Source organism: Strigops habroptila, chromosome 2, assembly GCF_004027225.2.
Source record: "Strigops habroptila isolate Jane chromosome 2, bStrHab1.2.pri, whole genome shotgun sequence".
In the NCBI taxonomy this organism is placed as follows: Eukaryota; Metazoa; Chordata; class Aves; order Psittaciformes; family Psittacidae; genus Strigops; species Strigops habroptila.
Window position 1 is genome coordinate 10056488 of NC_044278.2, and position 18521 is coordinate 10075008.

The 18521-nt window shown below is 49.4% G+C and overlaps 1 protein-coding gene across 2 annotated transcripts; it reads left to right on the forward strand.

The window, feature by feature from the left end:
* Nucleotides 1-6808: 6808 nt before the first annotated feature.
* Nucleotides 6809-10313, forward strand: COPS7A (COP9 signalosome subunit 7A). 2 transcript variants are annotated; one of them, XM_030471895.1, is made up of 8 exons: nucleotides 6809-7148; nucleotides 7247-7322; nucleotides 7870-7958; nucleotides 8034-8236; nucleotides 8711-8816; nucleotides 9209-9360; nucleotides 9693-9758; nucleotides 10038-10313. In XM_030471895.1, the coding sequence occupies exons 1-7, from the start codon at nucleotides 6987-6989 to the stop codon at nucleotides 9730-9732; spliced, it is 828 nt and encodes a 275-aa protein (XP_030327755.1). In that variant the 5' UTR covers nucleotides 6809-6986; the 3' UTR covers nucleotides 9733-9758; nucleotides 10038-10313. The 2 variants fall into 2 exon arrangements, with proteins under 2 accessions (XP_030327755.1, XP_030327754.1); XM_030471894.1 differs by having other exon boundaries at nucleotides 9693-10313.
* The last annotated feature ends 8208 nt before the right edge of the window (nucleotides 10314-18521 follow it).

The window sequence follows — 18521 nt, forward strand, 5'->3', positions numbered from 1 at the left end:
CTGAAATATGAGGAAGCAAGAAAGTAATTTCCTCAGATTCTCAGAAACAATCAAACTTTTCATCATAAAGCAATGAGGAAAGACTGCGACTGACCCTGAGAAAAAAGAGAGGAATAGCAGAGACAGTGCTGAGCTGTAAAGCAACCTGCCACTGCGTCAGGAATGGACACAGATAACAAATAGACACACAGTACCAAACCTGAGCACAGCAGGATGCCTGGAACACATTGTACCAACTTTGGACAGACACCTGAGGGGGCTGAGTCTATGGTTCTTCATCAGGCCTCCCGCGAGCTCCTGCGCTAATGAATGAGGTGGATCCTTTGGAACAGTTGAGTCTTGCGCGTGTTTCTATGAGTCTGTTTGGGAGAGTCAACAGGTTTTTCACCATGTTTGGGAGTAATGTTGTTGTATGTTTGGACATATTGGCATGGGGATAAGGTTGTGTTAAGGCTTATGGTTAGTGGGAGGCCAGGGCATGGGATAACAGCACCGACAGGAGAGATGTCACAGTCTGGGTTTGTGTGAGATGCAGCGCCATTGTGTGTCAACAGGCGAGCACACGGCTGAGCCCCCCGGCTTTTGTCCCCCTCATGTACATGGGGCTTTATGTCAGAGATTATCTAGGCTTCTGTTGCATTCTCCAGCCTTTTCATCTCTAGCCCTCCCGGGAGTTGTACTAGCGACCCGTGCCAAGCTCGCTCACCGAGCCCTCTCACACTCATACCAAGAAACCACCTGCACAGACACAGCCGGGGACGCAGCGGTGAGTCACGAGCCGGTGTTCAGCTTGTCTTGCCCTCTGTGCTTCTCCTCCTGCTTTCTCACCTGGGAGCAGCAGAGGGTAGAAAGCTCTGGAAGGGGCTCTACATCAGCCACACGGGCTCTTTCTGACCTTTTCAAATCCTGACAAATGTGTTTAGAATAATTGGGAAGCACAAAATAGACGAGAAAATTCAGCCAGGGAAAGGTCAGTTAAAGGGTGAAAATCCAAATGACGCAAACACTGAAAATCCCCCTGAAGAGCAGAACTACAGAAGGAAGCAAAAGGAGCCAGAGATATGAGAGAGAAAAAGGAGGAGGATGTTGTAGGGACCAAGAAAGCCCTGAGGCATGGGGTCGGGGAGTCAGGAAAGCCATCAAGGTGATGGGAACAGCGAGCACAGGGGCTGATGTTACTCATCTCACTCTTATGTGATATAAGGGGAATGGCTTGTTTGGTTTGGAGCACAGGTTGAGACAAGCATAGTTTTAGTGGCAACTGGAAGTGCTCTGGATGGGGTGGGCTCAAAAGAAAGCTAACATAAAATTACAGGGAAATTTGAGGGGAGAAATGGAATCAGATGGGCTGAAGGAGGAGACATTGGGTAGCTGTGGAAAGAGGATACAAAAGTATGCCAGGGATAAAGTATTACTCTGAAGGTGTTCAAGTGAGAGTGATGTGGTGACGGAAATAAGATGGAAATGTAAAAAAAAATCTCTGGCCAGGATTTGGACCAGGATCAGTGTATGTCTTGTGTGGACAGTGAAGTACCTCCCTGCCCAGCCATACCATGGAAGGAGATGAGGCCGTTATTTCTGTCATCATGTACAGACCATTTGCACCCAAGAGTCCTGAGGCCAACCAGAACACTGCTGCTGTTTTTAGTGTTGTTTTCTAAGGGCAGAGAGACCTGTGTGGTTGCCCTGCTATCTGCAGAACTGTCTGTCTGTCTGTTAGTTGCCATGGTTTTGACAAAAGAACCAGAGTCTAGAAGGTAAATAATCTCCAGTAAGTTATATGAAACCCAGCAGCCTGATAGAGGAGGGAGATGCTGTTGGTGCCTGTGCTGGTAGAGAGCCCTTAGCCATGCTGCTGGGCAAAGCCCCACAGGTCCATCCAGCAGGCCAAAATAATTAAGCAGAAAACAGTGGGAAAGCTGTGTTTGATAGAGAGTGGTGGAGGAGGAGACTATAGACCCGGGGAAAAGGGCTCACAGATGTGGCAGGCTGTGGAAAGGGTGTCATCAAGATACCCCAGTGGAAGGTATGGTATAGTATATGGTATATACTATATACTTCCCATATATGGTATATAGGGGAAGTATAGAATATACGGGAAACAAGTCCATAGAGAACCCAGTTTCCTCAGCTCTGTTGCTCACCAAACAACCGGTTAATAAGCTCTGGAATATCAGAGACGTCCCAGAAGGCTGGAAGAGAGCTGTGCCCTGCCAATATTTGTAAAGAGCAAACAGAAGACCTGAAAGTTTCTCAGCAAAGCAACAAAGAGCCAATATGAGATTCTCCAGTTAATGCCAATCAGCCCAATTTGGAGGAAACCGATCTTGCTGCATAGACTTGTTTTGTTCTTGTCAGTCTTTGATGTGACTACAGGTTTGTTTGGAAAAGGTGATGGCTTAGATCTATCCAGGCTTCTGGAAGCATTAATATCCCAAGGCATGCCATGAGAAAAAAATAGCATTATGCAATATTAACAGAGCAGGAGGTTAAGTGAGCTGGTTGACTCCATTTAACAACCTGCAAACACGAAGGAGGTCATCCCTGAAAGCCCACTGTTGGGCAGCAGTGTTTCTTACATGGATGCCCAGGAAGGAGTCCTTGGTCAGGTATGACTCACCATTTTATTCTGTGCTTGGTGAGCAGATACAGTTCATTCTGACACAGTTTACTGAGGTCACAAATATTGTTAGAGTGCTAAAAATAATGAGGATGGGACCAGCACAGAATGACCTCCCACATTCAGTAAGGCTGTCATTCTCATGAAACTTCTTAGAAGATGGTTGAGAGCAAATTGCACAGCCATAGACAGGGAAAAGTGTCCATATACACAGAGAAAAACTTCCAGTCCTGAAAAGAGGTGATCTGGAAAGGTTTGAGAGATCCTGACAGGCAGAAAACCCGACACAAGGTCAGTGGGCCAAGCTGCAGCACTGGATCTGAAGTGATCCCTGGCCATGCAAAGACAGAGGGAGATGATTAAACCTCTCTCTGTGTCTGGGTAAGTCCCATGCTGGAAAACGGTACGCTGCTCCATGCCCCATATTTTAAAAATAACTTTGAATCAAAGGTGACCCAAAGGCTGGAGATCTCAGTAATTTAAAGAGGTCAACCTGTTTAATGTATCGAAAAGCAGAACGAAACTTGCTTGCAGTATCGCTTCCTTCCTGGGGAAAAGTTTACCAGGTATTCTGGCAGAACATAACAGGAGCCAGTCACTGGAGAGAGATTGATCACAGAAACAAACTACCAAGCGAAGTGCAAGATCCTCTCTTCTGGAGTCTTTGACTCACAACTGGAGGCCTGTCTGGAAGAGAGCTGCTTGTTTGCAAAATCCATAGGGCTGTGAGAGTAAGGACCCTCAGGAGGAAGGAAGAGTTACCACACAGTTACCCTCTCTTTAAAGTCCTCTGTAAGCACCGGATACCAGACTGCCTTTAGGTGTAAGGAGGTACGGGTATCATGACTCTGTGTGCATTAACCCAGCACAAGTTATAGGTTTGAAAGCTTTCTGGACCATGCTGGTACTCGAGTGCTTCACCCCAGCCTCCCTCGTCCTTTGTTTTTGTCTTAGAGTCTGTGTTACATACAGTTGTGAAAAATCATCTCAGAAGATGTGACCCTCGCTATGTTTAGAGAAGGACTGGGGAAAAAATACCATCAGTGTTTTGACAAGTTATTTGGATTCTGCGGTGGTGAGGAGAGAAACAACCTAGAATGAGCCAATACAGCTCTACAGGCTTTAAAGTGGGACAGTGAGCACGTAGGAAAGAAGGTGGATCTGTAGCATGAAGAGAATGGAGGATTCTTTCTGGAAAGATCAGAGAGAGATCATAAGGGAGGGATGATGCTAGGGGTGGTTACAGCGAGGATTAGAAATCCCAAACATTCAGAAATAACCATGCAGAGCCTCCCCATGCCACAAGATTTATCTTGAGATTATGAAAGGTAAAGACTTGCTTTCATCTCACTCTTTGCCTCCTACTTTCAACTCTTTAGGTTACATGAAAACCACTTTTCACGGTTCCCCTGTGACCATAAAAATAGGCGTTTACTTTGTGAACAAAGTGAAAGTATGGGAGTTAATGGCTCCAGGAGTCTGGAATTAAATCTCAACCCCCAGCACCCTGATCCAGGGATGAAGCATAGACTTTGCTACATTACAGGGATGTTACCATGCACTCCCACAAGAGTTTGCGTATTTTAGGAAGAAGATGGCCTTCTTGTTTGGAGAGCTCAGGATCTGATGCATTCAAAGGACTTCCTGGTCTTTGCCCTTGGTTTAGATCTAGGCAGGGCAAAGGGAGCAAATAAAAACGTGGGGACCCAGCACACAGGACCTAGGGGTGGGAGCGGAGAAGGAGGACAGAGAGACCATCATGTAGCTAGGATGCTTGGGCTGCCTTGCTTTATCTGCCTAATAATGAAAGGCAGCAAGTGTGTCAGAGAGTGTGAGGGAAACAGATCAATAGGGAGATAAAACTGAGATGGAAGGAGCTGGCAAGGGGGTGGGGAAGAGAGTAATAAGCCACTACAAAGCAGCAGGGTTACATTTGAACCCGATTTGAATGCACTCTGAGCTGGTGTAAGTGAATACAGCAGGCGTAAGGCTACAGTGAATGAGACCTAAATACAGAACAGAGAAGGGAAATAAGAAGGAGGTAGTCCTCTTGTTAATACTGCCCTGCAACCTGCCTCCGCAGCTCTGGCCCAACCTTACAAGCCCTGCTTCTCCTCTAATCCTGCTGTATGGAGAATCCCAGACCTTGCTAGCTCTGAAAAGAGGCATTGATAGTCTTTCCCTGCTCCCGTGGCCACCATGATCTTCAGCCCATCCTGAAGATGTGTCCATTGGGTAAAAAGTGTCTCAGTCACATTTGACCCCACCAAGCGCAATGATCCTTACCACCTCGTTCAGCGGGGACCCAGGGCAGGACAGCTTCTGACAGTGCCCTAAACCAGTGGGTTTGGGCACTTTTCTACCAGAGATGATACAAAAGCTGACCAGGGAAATCTTTTTGCTCAGCTCTAGGTTTTGGAGGCAAATGACTGAACATCCCAAAGCTAAGGGGGGCATAAGAGCATGTAAATGAAAATGTGCTCTAGCCAACCAGGGCTGAGGGTATGTGTGCCTTCCCCTGTTTGCCTCCCTGGCCCAGGAGCTCAGAGCCATTTTGCTCCTTCTGCCTGGAATTAGTTTTGAGGGACATCTGCCTAATTCTAGTGGCACAACCATTAACACTAGAAGTTCAGTTTTCCATCTCTGTCCACACCGCTCCCTTCTTCTGTCAGCAGCCTCAGCGTGGAGACCAAGCACCAAAGAAGCCTCAAGGACCGAAGGGAAGGCATAAGGACAATGCATATGGCTGTTCAAATGAGCTTGGATTAACCTCTCACTGGGAGACAAAATGACCTAACTCCCCAAGGCAGCCATGGGTTCTATTTCCTAGCTCTAAAATTGTACAGTACCTCAAAGGAGCCTTCTCCACAACTCAGCCACAGCAGCTGTGTGAGAAGAGCTAGAGTCAAAGCAAGCAGCGAGGAGAGACTTGTTGATACTGGCAAGTAAAACCTTAACAAACTTAGACTTTACCCAGATGAATATTTCAAGATGTTATGCTTATTTCAAGATGTTACGCTTACAGAAGTCTGGCAAAGCACAAGTCAACTGCCTTTAATTACATGCTAAACCAATCAAGCTGAAGACCGATTATCTTGCTGGCAATCACGGGCTGGAGTGAAAACTTGTCCTGGCAGCACTAAGGTTTTAACATGCTCAAACCATGTTGCCTGCGCATGGTTTGGGCTCCCATCAATGTGTTGCCTCCTTTGCTTTCATGGAAAAGCATGTCTGATTTCTAAAGGAGCCAGCCATGAGGTTGGTGCTGGACTGGAAACTCTTGGCCAAACACCTTAAATACTGCATATCGAAATGAGTGTTTGTGACTGCGCTCCTCCCAGTCCCCCTCACAACTCACTTCCACCTACCGTGTGATTTACACAAGACAAGGAAAGCTAGGAAGGGGTTTTTATTTCCCAAAATTACCCCCACTTTTTATTTCCATCGTTCTAAAAACAGCTCTTTCACGTAGCAGAGGGAAGCGTGCCCTCGGTGATGCCTTCTGATCGCATTACACTTCGTTTGCCCACGAAGAGATACTTAAAATACACCATAAACATTTCTGTCCTTGTGGAGTGTTTAAACTTATCTTTTTATGGCCATGCCCTGCCTGCACTAGGGATGCATTTCTTGGCAAGCACGATGGTTAATGATTCAGCAGGTAGTAAAGCGATTTTTCCATAAGAATGAATGCTGTAGAGGAGGGGATGCGCACAGGGATTGATGAAATGCATCGCTTAAATACCTAAGTACAGCGCTTTGCAGCATAAGGTCTTTTACATTTACATATCCCCAAAACACTGCCCAAAATAGCGAGATCTTAATGGTGTGACAGCAGAGCAAAGGCTGTGTAGGCACACACGAGGTATTTGATGCACCTCTTCATTCTGGCGTGGTGCTTGTAGGATGTATCACTGAAATAGAAGAAAGATGGTGCCATACACAAGGGTATCTCTTATCTCATGGGCTGTGTTGACACGCTGCACAGATAAAGAGCAGATATTCCCCAAAATGGGTGCAAAGACCCACAAATGCGGGGCTGGGACACGCGGCGCCGATTCACCGCTCCGGCCGGCGGCGCACACCCCGCCCGGCAGGGGGCGCCCTAGCGGCGGGCCCGCCGCGCCACTCGTCCTTCTGACGGACCAATGGGGAAGCGGCGGAGGCGGGCTTTGCCGCCGCCTCTACCAGTCGGAGGCGGGGCCGGGCAGCGTCAGCACCCGGAAGCGGCCACTCTGCGCTTGTGGTGCCATAGAGCAGCGGTGGCGGGGCGGGGTGGGGGCTGAGCCCGGCGGCGGGGCTAGGGCCTGCGGGAAGGCGATCGCGGCGGGGCCAGAGCCCCGCGGGGGGCGGCGGCGGCAGCGCTATGGCGGCCGAGGGGAAGGTGACGGGGCAGAGCCAGGAGCAGTTCCTGCTGCTGGCCAAGGCGGCCCGCGGCGCCGCCCTCGCCAGCCTCATCCACCAGGTGCTGGAGGCGCCGGGCATCTACGTGTTCGGGGAGCTGCTGGACATGCCCGCCGTCCGGGAGGTGAGACCGGACTCGCGGCGCGGAGCGGCCCGCCCCGGGCACCAGGCCCGCCGGGCCCTGCCCGGAGCGCGGCGGAGCCTGACCGTGTGTCCCCGCAGTTGGCCGACAGCGAGTTCTCCCCCGTGTTCCGGCTCCTGACCATCTTCGCCTACGGCACCTACGCGGATTACCTGGGTGAGGCCCGGCCCCGGGGGCGCAGCGCGGTTCACCCCGCCGCCGGGGGTGGTCCCTCGGTGCGGAAACCGAGCCGGAGCCACGGGCCCTGGTAGGATCTCCCTCAACCTGCTCCCTGTGCAGGCAGGGCCGGCACACGCCTGGCCGCGGCTTGAGCCCCACACCACTGGGGTAGTAATTAATAGCGCTGGCAGTAATTAATGCTCCATTTGGCAGCGGAGTGGGGAGTTTTGAAGAACCTCTTGATAAAGGCGTTTTTGAGGGGCAAAGGGAAAGATTTGAGTGTCCTCTGGGATGCGGGGACCCGTGTAAATAAGGCACAGGACAGCTAGAGAGGATGCCTTGAGGTTGAGGGGAGGAAAGCTGCTCAGAAAGGGTCTTTTGAGCCGAGAATTAGTGGGGATGGCTTGGCAAGACAAAGCATTGTTTGGGGGATTGGTGTGCAGATGCTTTAAGAAATGGGTACAGTGCAGATGCTTCTGTGCAGGGCTGGGAAATAGAAAAAGAGGCATAAATTCTTACACCCTGTTCTTTCCCCTGCCAACAGCTGAAGCAGCAAACCTCCCTCCCTTGACAGAGGCTCAGAAGAACAAACTGAGGCACCTGTCAGTCGTCACTCTGGCTGCCAAGATCAAGGTAGTGGCTCTATTTTTCCCCAGTTCCCCCTTCCACTGGGATTACCTCATGCTAGTTACCACCGTGTTTCCACAGTGCATCCCCTACTCGGTGCTGCTGGAGCAGTTACAGCTGAAGAACGTCCGACAACTGGAGGACCTTGTGATCGAGGCCGTGTACGCGGATGTGCTGCGAGGGAGCTTGGATCAGCGGAACCAGCGCCTGGAGGTGGATTACAGCATTGGGAGGGACATCCGGAGGGAGGAGCTAAGCACCATCACCCGCACATTGCAGGAGTGGTGAGGAGGAAGCCCCCAATACTAACACCCAAAAAAGGTTGCAGGAGTGGCTGGGTGGCTTCCCCGGATCCTCTGTGTGTCGCTGGGGGGTACTGTTGTAGGGGATCTACTCGGTCCCCTTTCCCGTACTGCAGTGGGAAGTAATATTCCAAAAGTAATTTTCCAAATTCCTCTGTCTGTGGCTAAAGGGGTGACGAGACTGTAGCGACCTTGGCACAGTCCTGGCTGCTGGCGGGGGGCTTTCTGAGCCTGCAGTTCCTAAGCTAGTATCACGTTGTTCTCTGCCCCCCTCCCAGGTAGTAGCGTCACGACGCACATTATGACATTGGAGTCTTGCTCCCGTGTCCGCCCTGCCTGGTGTCACTGACACCTCCTGGTCTTCTTGGCCTCTAGAGTTGAAAGCTGCCATCTTTCACGTCTCTTTCTATGCCGTGTAAATTACCCGGCCTGTTCAGTTCCACATCTTCTCTGCAGGTGCCAGGGCTGTGAAGTTGTCCTGTCAGGCATTGAGGAGCAGGTTAGCCGGGCCAACCAGCATAAAGAGCAGCAGCTGGCACTGAAGCAGCAGATAGAGAGTGAGGTGAGTGGGACGAGGAGGGAGCAGCCAGTGCCCCTCACTTTCGAATAACTGGGACCAGTACCCTGCGGTTGTTACAGGCTTTGCTCAAGTAAGGCATTACCTTTTCCCTAGGCCAGGCCAGCCTAGGGCATCATGCCTGAAGAAGAGTCCTGAATTAGCGTAACATTCTTCTGCAGTGCAGGGGTCTGGGCAGCTCTTAGCTCTTTTATTTGACCTGAGCTTGCAGCTCTGAGCTCCAGAACTTGGCTTAAAAAAACCCCAAACAAACCAACCCAACCCTCCTTCCACCCCCCCAAAAAAAACCCCCAACAAACTAAAGCAAAAAACCACCACAACAAAACAAAGTACATACCTTGGATAATTCCTTGGTTCTTGTTTTGCTGCTGCTGCAGGTGGCAAACCTGAAGAAGACCATTAAAGTGACAACAGCCGCTGCTGCAGCAGCCACATCCCAGGACCCGGAACAGCACCTAACAGAGCTCAGGGAGCCGGCCCCTGGCACCAACCAGCGCCAGGCCAGCAAGAAGACTTCCAAAGCCAAAGGGTGAGGAGTGGGGGCACATGAACAGAGCCACTCTGTGTGTGTGTGTGTGTGTGTGTGTGTGTTCAGGATGGGAGCTGAGGGGAGCCCTGTTTCAGGGCAGCGAGGCTGCTGACTGCAAGGGTCTGCTCTCTGGGCAGGCGATGGTCAGAGATGTAGTCCCAGCTGAGGTTTTCTCCTGCTCACTTGAGGGGAAATCTGTGTAGCTCTTGACCTGAAGCAGAGTTCATAAGCCTTCCTTGTGTTCTGCTTTTGCTCTTTGTGTGCATTTAGAGAAGGAAGTTGAGGATGAACCTGAGTGTCCACCCTGATTTTTTTCTTTCCTCTCTCTGCAGGCTGCGGGGCAGTGCGAAGATTTGGTCTAAATCAAACTAGTTGGATCTCCCTTCACAACTGGGAGGGTGAGAGGAAGAGATATGGGGGATGGAGGGGTGACAAAGGTCCCAAGTGTGATGCTTCTGAGCTCTTCTCTGAGATCCATCTTGCCAGCTAGTTCTCCTGCATGTTTGTTCTCTTTCCTATCTTCTTTACTGACTCTCCAGGCAGTCTCTCCCACCTTTTCATCACAGCATTTCACACTCAAAGCTCCCAGTTGTATGTGTTGCTGTTTCCCCTACCATTCCAGCCCCCATCGCCTCGGCCATGTGTTTCTCTCTTTCTCTCTCCCTGTCTTCTGACAGGTCAATTTAAAGAGCCATAAAACCGTGTCAGTCACCGTCGCACCCACAGGGCATCACAGAAGCTTGGAAAGAGTGTGCTGGTGCTCAGCAATCATTTTGGCTCTGAGACCCCTGGGATACTTTGCTCCAGGATGCAGCTGCCATCTTTGATTGTTTAATCTTCGTTTTGCTAGGTGGGAGGGTAGGTTTTGAAGGGATTCTTTTAAAAATATATAAATATATTATAAATATATATAAAACAATAAAAATATAGATCTATGGACATATCTGTACAAACTCCTGCTCCTGTGATGATGTCTCTTTGTCTCATATACTGATTCTGGATGTTCCAAAATAAGTCATGATATTGAAAGCCTCTATCCCATTTCTGGTTGGAATATCCTCAAAACATTCACTTCCTTTTCCGAGGGCAATGCCAGGGTAGCTGTCCTGGGATGAGAGCCCATAAGTCAGGAATGAATCATAAATCTTATTTAAGGAGTTTCTTGTGTGATTGATTTGCACCAGGAATGTTCAGAAGAGGTGCTTTTCAAGTAGTCCCAGAGTCCTCAGAGACTGAGGGAAAAATGGAAAGTGATGTGGGGACTTGGCTGGCAGAGTTAAAGGTACCGGAGTCCGTGCCCATCTGGGTGAGGTTGCACAGCATTGATGATTGATCGCTTTTGGGCAATGCTGAAGCCTGGCTGAAACAAGAAGTTGCAATGAAAGTGGATCCTGTGAGATGCCCAGGAAAAACCAGCAGGTTCTTCAGAGGCTGCATCCTCGAGACCGGCTTGAAGCTGGGTCAGACGGACATGAGGGTAAGGCCGCTGGTCCATGAGGGTGTACACTGGTGCTTTCCACCTCTGCTTGGTTCTGCCTCTTGTGCCAGTGCTAAAATGGATTCCCTGACTCTTATGTTTCACTGGCCTGGGTGAGCTTTCCCCTGGGTCAGCTCCCAGTGCAGGCAGGTGAGAGCTGGCGATGGGGCAGTGTTGGTAGGAGCCTCGTTCAGGCTGTGGGGAGGCGGGTGAGATGGTGCTTGTTGCAGTGGTAGCCGGGTGTGATGCCATCGCAATACTCGACCACCCCCAAGTGCTGGTTTGTGCAATATTGCTGGTTTACTAATTCCAGGCTGCTGTCACACAGCACTGACGCTCAGTGGGAAGCCCTGTCACCTGAACCCATGAATCCATACAGCTTTGAAGCAGCTTCCTTCCCCGTGTGTAAAGTCACAGCACACCAGTCGGCGGTGCTGGGGCTGTGCCAAGCTGTCCCAGGGTGGCTGCTCTTACTGGCTGAGGTCTCCAAGAGCTACAGCAGCCCACCCGTTCAAGGCCCTTGGCTGTAGTCCTCTGGCACAGAAGTGCCAAGTAGGAGAGGTTTGGCATGAAGCTGTCCGGAGGAGAGAGGCAAATCTGGCTCCAGGAGCACATAGGGAGGCAACTGAGCTGGGGTTGTCTTAACCCTCCTAGAGAGGTCTGACTGATTGGCAGCAATAGGGAGTCTACTCGATGAGTCCTGTTTTACATAAGTTGCAGGGAAGGGATTGTGCCAACACTTCCAGCTTTTGTTTAAATTACCTTGAGCCTTCCTCCCTTTGCATCACATCACCTTCATCTGTCTCGGTGAGGAAAGTTACTGTGCTTGCTGTGTTTGCGATTGTAAGAAGCAATAAGGTCCATGCACATCAGATTCTAGCACTCCGTTGGAAGGGAGGTGCCAGCAGAAGAGGTGGTACCTGGCAAGCCCCAAGCACCTGCCAAATGTCTGGCACCTCATGCCCTGTGCAAGAGGAGCTGCTTACAAAGCTGCTGGGGTGTGATGTGAAGGAGTGAGGAGAATCTGCTTGGGATGGAGGTGAGGAGCAGGACAAAGTACATGTCCTAACCACCAGCTGTGGTCCAGTGGGAGCTGGGCTGGAATGGTGGCTGTAAGAAGGCTCCAGGGAGTTGAAGTTACCAATAATGGAGAAGGATATCTGTGCCCCATAAGAGTCCTGTTGCTGAATAAGAACAGCTATAACAGCTCTTTGTCCCAAGTGTTGTGGCTCCCCTCTGACCCGTTGGGCTTTGCTCTCTTTAATTGCACTGTGGCTATTGGGCACAAAGGGTCTTTTTAAATACCCTGAATCCACAGTTTAAATCCAGGCTGCAAATGCTGGGAGTGGAGTTGGAAGCATCCCTGAGGCAGCATTGAGATCTCCACTCCAGTTGCGTGAGTGCCCTGCACAGTACGTGGTAAGGCAGAGCAGCACCTGAGCTCTGTACACACACTGAGCACAAACCCTATGAGCAACCAGAGTGTGGATCAACACGGGGTGCTGCAGGGACCCACCACACCAGCCCTAGGCTGTGCTGAAGCCCCAGGCTCAGATCTTCACAGCTAAACCACAGTCAGCACGAATCTGCTGCATCCTTCTGCCATAACCTCATTTTGTGACATTTGGCTTGAGCCCCTCTCTGAGGTTCAGCTCAACTCTCCAGTAGTGGCATCTTCTTATTTGCCACTCTCAAGGCTGGTTATGTTGTGGATTTCAGAAGAGTTTGGGATTGAACGTATTTGACTAAGGGGCATCTGCACAGGTCTTTCATTTCGCTCACTTTTCAAAGGGAACACCTTTTAAGACCTCCATTAAAAAAAAGAAAGAAGCAGGAGGTAGCACATAAAATGCCTTCAGACCTTTGTTATGGCTGAAAAATAGAGTTGTGCGGTGCAGAATAAAAACACTGCTGCAGATTGCCTTGTCAGATGGCAAACAGAGGGCAGGAGCATAGGTTTCCCTTTGCCCTTCACCTGAAAACCACAGGTTTTTTTCCTGCTCACTTCAGCTGTAATACTGAATTTCAGAGAAGATGTGAAGATTAATTCATTAGTTAACATTTATAAATCACTTTGAAGATGGCAAGAGTGAGCTAAGTACTGAGCATCATTATTATTATTAGTTTTCATTTTAATTTTAAATGTCTTTGTTTTTTAACCCTGTTTTTTCCTAAAGAAAAGGCTGAGAAAACAGAGCCTGAGTAGAGCAGAACAGAAATACCTGGACACATGACAACCTAAGCCAAGGAATGAGGTTTAGGGAATTGCAGAAGAGACGGTATGGAGAAGTGTTCATCCCAGCTTGAAGAGCAGGAGACCTGCCAGCCCTAGCATGGAAACTGTCATGACTCTTGTGCAGTAATTCATTGCAACCCCCTCTTTGGATATTTGGCTTCCACATTTGGATTGAGGAAAGGGAGGAAGCAGGACACAACCTGAATAGCTTCATCACTGGTGTCTCACTTTTGCCAGCCTCCTCCAGCCATCCTGTGCCAAGAGGTAACCATGGACTCTTAGCTGGGGTAATGATGGTAATTTCTTCTTACTGCATTACTGGGGTACAGTTTCTTCTGTGCTGGGGGTGTTGGGCATCATGCTGCCCATGGCCCAGCACCCGCTGCAGTGCCCATCTGTACCTGGCGAGTGAGGAGAAGTGTAACTGGCAGGCAAGCACCCTGCAGGACTTGTCCCAAGGTCTCCCCATCCTCCAGTGCTTTGTGCTGAGGGACCTTTGGAGGGAGACATGGTCTTTGTGCTTAACGGCCCTCAGCAAGGCTCCCCTCACAGAGCCAATATGTTGGTTACTGAGGGTCCTGAGGCTGCCCTTGTCCCTGTTCCCCAGAGGAGGCACATGAGGAGGGTTTGGTGTTTGGTGAATGGACAGGCTGGTGTGTATCAGAGTGTCTGTCAAACGTTACCAGGGCTCCTTTGTGCTGGGCCCCTCTGGCTGGGGAAGGGGGACGTCTCATGACATAGGTTTCCCCAGGCTGGTCTGGGGTGGTGGCAGCCCTGCCTCTGCCCAGCAGCAGGGCACATACCCACTGCCTCCATCCTGCCGCTGGTCCCCAGTGCCAGTGGAGGAGTGGGTGCTGGGATGCTGCAGAGGTCACAGCGACGCCGTGCTCCCCTTCCGTGGGATGTTCATGAGGCAGCATGGCCCCCCAGAACCTCATGTGGAGCCTCACCTCTGCTCCAACAAGGCGTTGGGTCACCTCCCCTCTGAAGGCTTGTTGGGGGAGGTGGGTACCTGGCGATCTGGTCTGTTGGATGAATGGACACAGACAGATGCGTGTCCCGCTTCCCATGGGGCCGTGCCTTCTCTCAAAGGCGCCCTGCCAACAGCAGCCACTGAGGGTTGTACCTGTCCCTGGCTGGACCAGCCCCTCTGGGATGATGGCTCTGTAGGGTAGTCAGAAGAATCTCACAGTCCATATCAGCAGCTGCAAATGCATCTCTCAGATCACTGACATCCTTCTTGTCTCCTTTTTATGCCCTGGAATAGCTGCTCATTTTCCTTCTATGACCCCTTTCCCTCCCTGACATCCTGTCGACTGCTGCCTGTGCTCCCACCTACAGGGCTCTTCGTTCCTCATCCCTTTTCCTAGTACCAGTCACTGCTTGGCTGCAGCACTCAGAAAACTCACCTGCTTTCTTTCCTGGTTCCTCAGCCACCCACCCTTTGCGTGTCTCTCTTTGGGACTGCTGCAGTTTTCCAGGAGCATCCCTGCGGGCGCAGAGGGGAATGGGGCTGGATTTGTGTCCGCCACCTCTGCTGGTGGCAGGCTCTGCCAGGGAAAGGAGTTCATTTGCAAGAATTCCCTGTGCAATGTGCATCACATTGCGAAGAGTTCAACAGATACTGAAACAACAGCTGGATTCAGGAGCAGTGACCATCATACAGGTAACAAGAACGTCCAGAATCACTGCAGCAGTTGTGTGTGTGTTAAAAGCAATTCTACACTCTCTTGTTCCAAGGCACGAGCGAAGCCCCAGCCTTTTCGAATTCTCTTGTGTCGGTGCCAGTGCAGCTTTAGCTCAAGCTGTTCTTCCTCCCTGCTGTTTATTTCCCTTGAGTATAGACTTCAATTTACTTAACTAATCGAACCAGCCCCCTCATACACTGGGAGCTCTCCCTAGCTTGCAGGCTATCCTACAAGCTTGCTCTTACCTGCACTTCGAATTAAGCTTTCTTGGCTAGAAATGAGCACAGTTCTTTTCCACAGGTGAAGTCTGATCAGCACCTCGCATAGCAACAGCAACGCACATCTGTAGCTACCAGAAATGCCTCCAGGACTGTGTGTGTCTGCTCCTCCATGCCTCAGCAGGTGCTTAGTTACTATATGATTCACTGGTGACCCTGAGTGTTTCTTGTTTTCTGCTGTTTGTAATCAAAGAGGCTTCAGTTTACAGCTAAGAAATTCTTGATCTTGGTCCTGTGTGCCTTTTCCCTTTTACTTTGTGCTACTCACTTTAGCGCAAAGTAAACTAACAGAGTCAGATAACAGAGTCCCTTTGCTCTTCCTGACACCTACAAGGCCACCTCCGTCCTCCTGTGTGATACCCTCATCCAATTTGGCAACGTGTCTGGGTTTTGTTTATTTACTTTTATACTTTTTGCAATCTTTGTTCTCCTTTTCTCTTACTAGTAAGGGATGGATACCGTGAGGCTGGTACCTCTGCTTCCACCTTACCTCGGATCAATAAGGCACCAGCAGCTGAAGGCAGGTAATGTCTATTCTATTTCCCTTCCTTTGTATCTCCTTTTTTATCTTGCTTTATATCCCTCCCTAAGTTTGTATTAAGCACCCTCAGGATTTCTAAACCCAGGCAGCCAGAACAGGTAGATGTGAGGAGAGAGTATAAGTAATAATAACCTCAGTGGAGTTTCCTCACGGGGACATTTTTTGAAGTACTGTCTTTAAAAAAGAAAATTCCCAGGAGGAAGAATAAAAAGTTACATTTAAGACAGGGATGAAAAATTAAAAAAATAAAATCAATTATTTTAGAGTGTTTCATAGACAAGTAGAAAAAGGTTGTAAAATCAAACGAGATTTTAACCTAGACCCTGTATTGAGGTCTGCATTAAATCTTCTTGTTCCTCAACACTGGTTTTGGTGCTGCAGGACTGGCATTTGCCCGTGGGATTTTTCAGTCCTGCCCCATGGAATTGCACGTCTGTTTCCCCAAAACAACATTGTGCCCACAGAGAGCTCTGGTTCCTGCAGCTCACTCTGTGTTCCCATGTGTTTTGAAGTCTCAGCCAGGTCACCAGGTCTCTTCTTCCTCTTCCCACCCTCCCCTGCAGTCTAGCATGGTGGCAGCCTGCTTTCCCCTCTGATTCAGAAATGTTAAAGCCTGAAGGGACAGCTATAACCACGTCATTTGGCTTCTCAAGTGGCCAAGAACGACCTCATCCCGTTCCTCTCCGTGCCCTCTCTCCAGCTTCTCTTTGAGGCATCCCAGCTAGGTTTGGAGCAGTGAGAGCTGGAAAACCCAGGTGTGCTCTAATCATCACGCTCTCCCATGAAGATCTGCCTCTCGTTTCCAGCTCCATCATTAGGTAGCAGCAGGTTTTCTGCTAGGTTGAAGAGCCCTCTACTGTCAGAAGCCTCATTCCCACATAGGTAGCGCCAGTCTGTGCTCGCGTGGAATGAGCTCAGGCACAAGAGTCTTGATTTCGTGTAATCTTGTAGCACCAGTCAGTGTTTCCAGGCTTCAAGTCATCCCTGTTGCTCCCTTCTTGGGTTCTTCTAATCTTTGGTGTCCTTTTTAGTGTCGTATAATCGGATTTCACACAATGGGTTCACTGTTGTGATATAGGGGAGAAACTTCATCTCCCTTGTTGGTGAACACAGGCTAATGCATCCTAGCGTGGCCCATTTCCACAGATGAAGAATTATACAAGTACCATTCATTTCCTTGGTCATCTCCTAATCGTCTAATTCTCTGTGGATTTGCCAAAGTTTCCTCCAGAGTCTCCAGAAAACAGTCCAACGTCTTGAAAGATCACAGGCTATGTTTGTGTTCCTGGATGCATGTCCTGCTGCTTTCAGTGCAGCCAGCAACACTGTGTATAAATAAGCATCACACCAATACTTAGGGACTGCTCTGTGCATCTCATCTTCTTCCATCATTTATCACTTTAATTGTTCCTTGGGTCCTCTGAAAGCTTCATCAGCCCTGGTTTAATACCTTCTTTCAGGTCATTAGTCAAGTTACTAATGAGCACTGGTTTCAGAACAGCTACTAGAAATAATTCTATATTCTGGGGTCCCTTTTCCCCCTCATTACTTGAAATCTATCAGTGAGATAAAATTTATAATATTGGCCCTTTGGTTGTTTTAATAATTCTTTATTTATTTGAAATCAGCACATAGCCTTGTGCGGCTCAGGAGGGTACCTTGTGCCAGTGCAACCTTTCACTTTAGGTTGCTCTACTGCCTTTGTTAGCCCAATCTATTTTTAATCAGAAAATATTACAGCTGATAGACAATGTTGAGAAAGTGAGATCAAACCCATTATAAAGACTGATCTATACAATGCATCCATTTGTATTTTAAAATGTCGTGCATTTTCCATCTCTCATCTTGACTTAATGCCTGGTTTACAGCTGTGGATATCATCTCCTTTGCTGTTTACAAGCCTTGGCACAAGGTTGGCTTTCCCCATTACTCTACAGTGCTTTCAGAAGTGCAGCAGAAGGTGCACAGAGCTTCAGGGCTACTGACAAAAACATTTAAGAACAAAGTTCCCAGTAGCTCCAATGGCTCTTGTTTTCACCATACATTTTCAAAAATGGAAAAGTGAATATACAACAAACCAACCCCTTCGGTTTCTATTGTTCTATTTGCACGTAGCTAATGCACTCTCACCTGAGGGGATGGCACCCATCTTTCCGGCAGTATTCCCAGCTTCATTCTGCCCACATCTCCTTCCCTATTACCCCCATTTTAAGCATGGCAGGCCCCTCCATTTCACTCCAGGGGTCTTACTTGCTCCTTAGGAAGATCCAGAAGCACCACTGAACTGCATTGCTTTGGTGCTTCATCTGGTCCCATTTGAAGGTGACAACTGTGAGGAGGAGTGAGAATGGATTTTGCCGCCATCGGATGGATGAGGATGACTTGGAACCACTCCCCATGCATCTTAAACAAACACTGCTTTGCCTTTCATGTTGGGAACATCCAACCTTCTCTTTCTCCACCCTGCTGGAAGAGCTGTCACAGACATCTCAAAGTCAAGAGACTCAACCCACAAGTCCCTTTGTCCTGACTTTCCATGCTTACTTTTTGGTTTGGGATCTCCAAAACTCTTTCCCGGGCTCCTGTCTCTGCTTCCCAGCCTTCACACAAGGTCATCCTCTAACTGAACCTCTTTTCTGTTTCCCTAGACCACCACAGCCTCATCACAGCTGCAGGAGGCCAAGATCTTGGAACCAAACGTACAGCAGTTAGCGAGGCTCAAGCACCGGGTAAATGACACCCCCGCCACAGAGGGGAAGAGCATGTGAGAGTCCCAGGTCCATAAGCAGGGCAGCACTCGACAGGGTGCAGAGGCTAAATTCAGATAAAAGGATTGGGGATTAGACCAAGATCAGGAATTCCATGCCCAAAGAGAAATGGATCCCCACATCTTAAAGGTCCAAGTTAATCCCCACTGCCTCCATGCCCATCTCCCTGTTCT

Excerpts from the sequence above, each read along its gene's own strand:
- COPS7A (XM_030471894.1), top strand. The coding sequence starts at position 6,987 with ATGGCGGCCGAGGGGAAGGTGACGGGGCAGAGCCAGGAGCAGTTCCTG. Across the intron at positions 7,149-7,246 it reads ACATGCCCGCCGTCCGGGAG|TTGGCCGACAGCGAGTTCTC; the intron begins GTGAGACCGGAC and ends GTGTCCCCGCAG. Across the intron at positions 8,817-9,208 it reads AGCAGCAGATAGAGAGTGAG|GTGGCAAACCTGAAGAAGAC; the intron begins GTGAGTGGGACG and ends CTGCTGCTGCAG.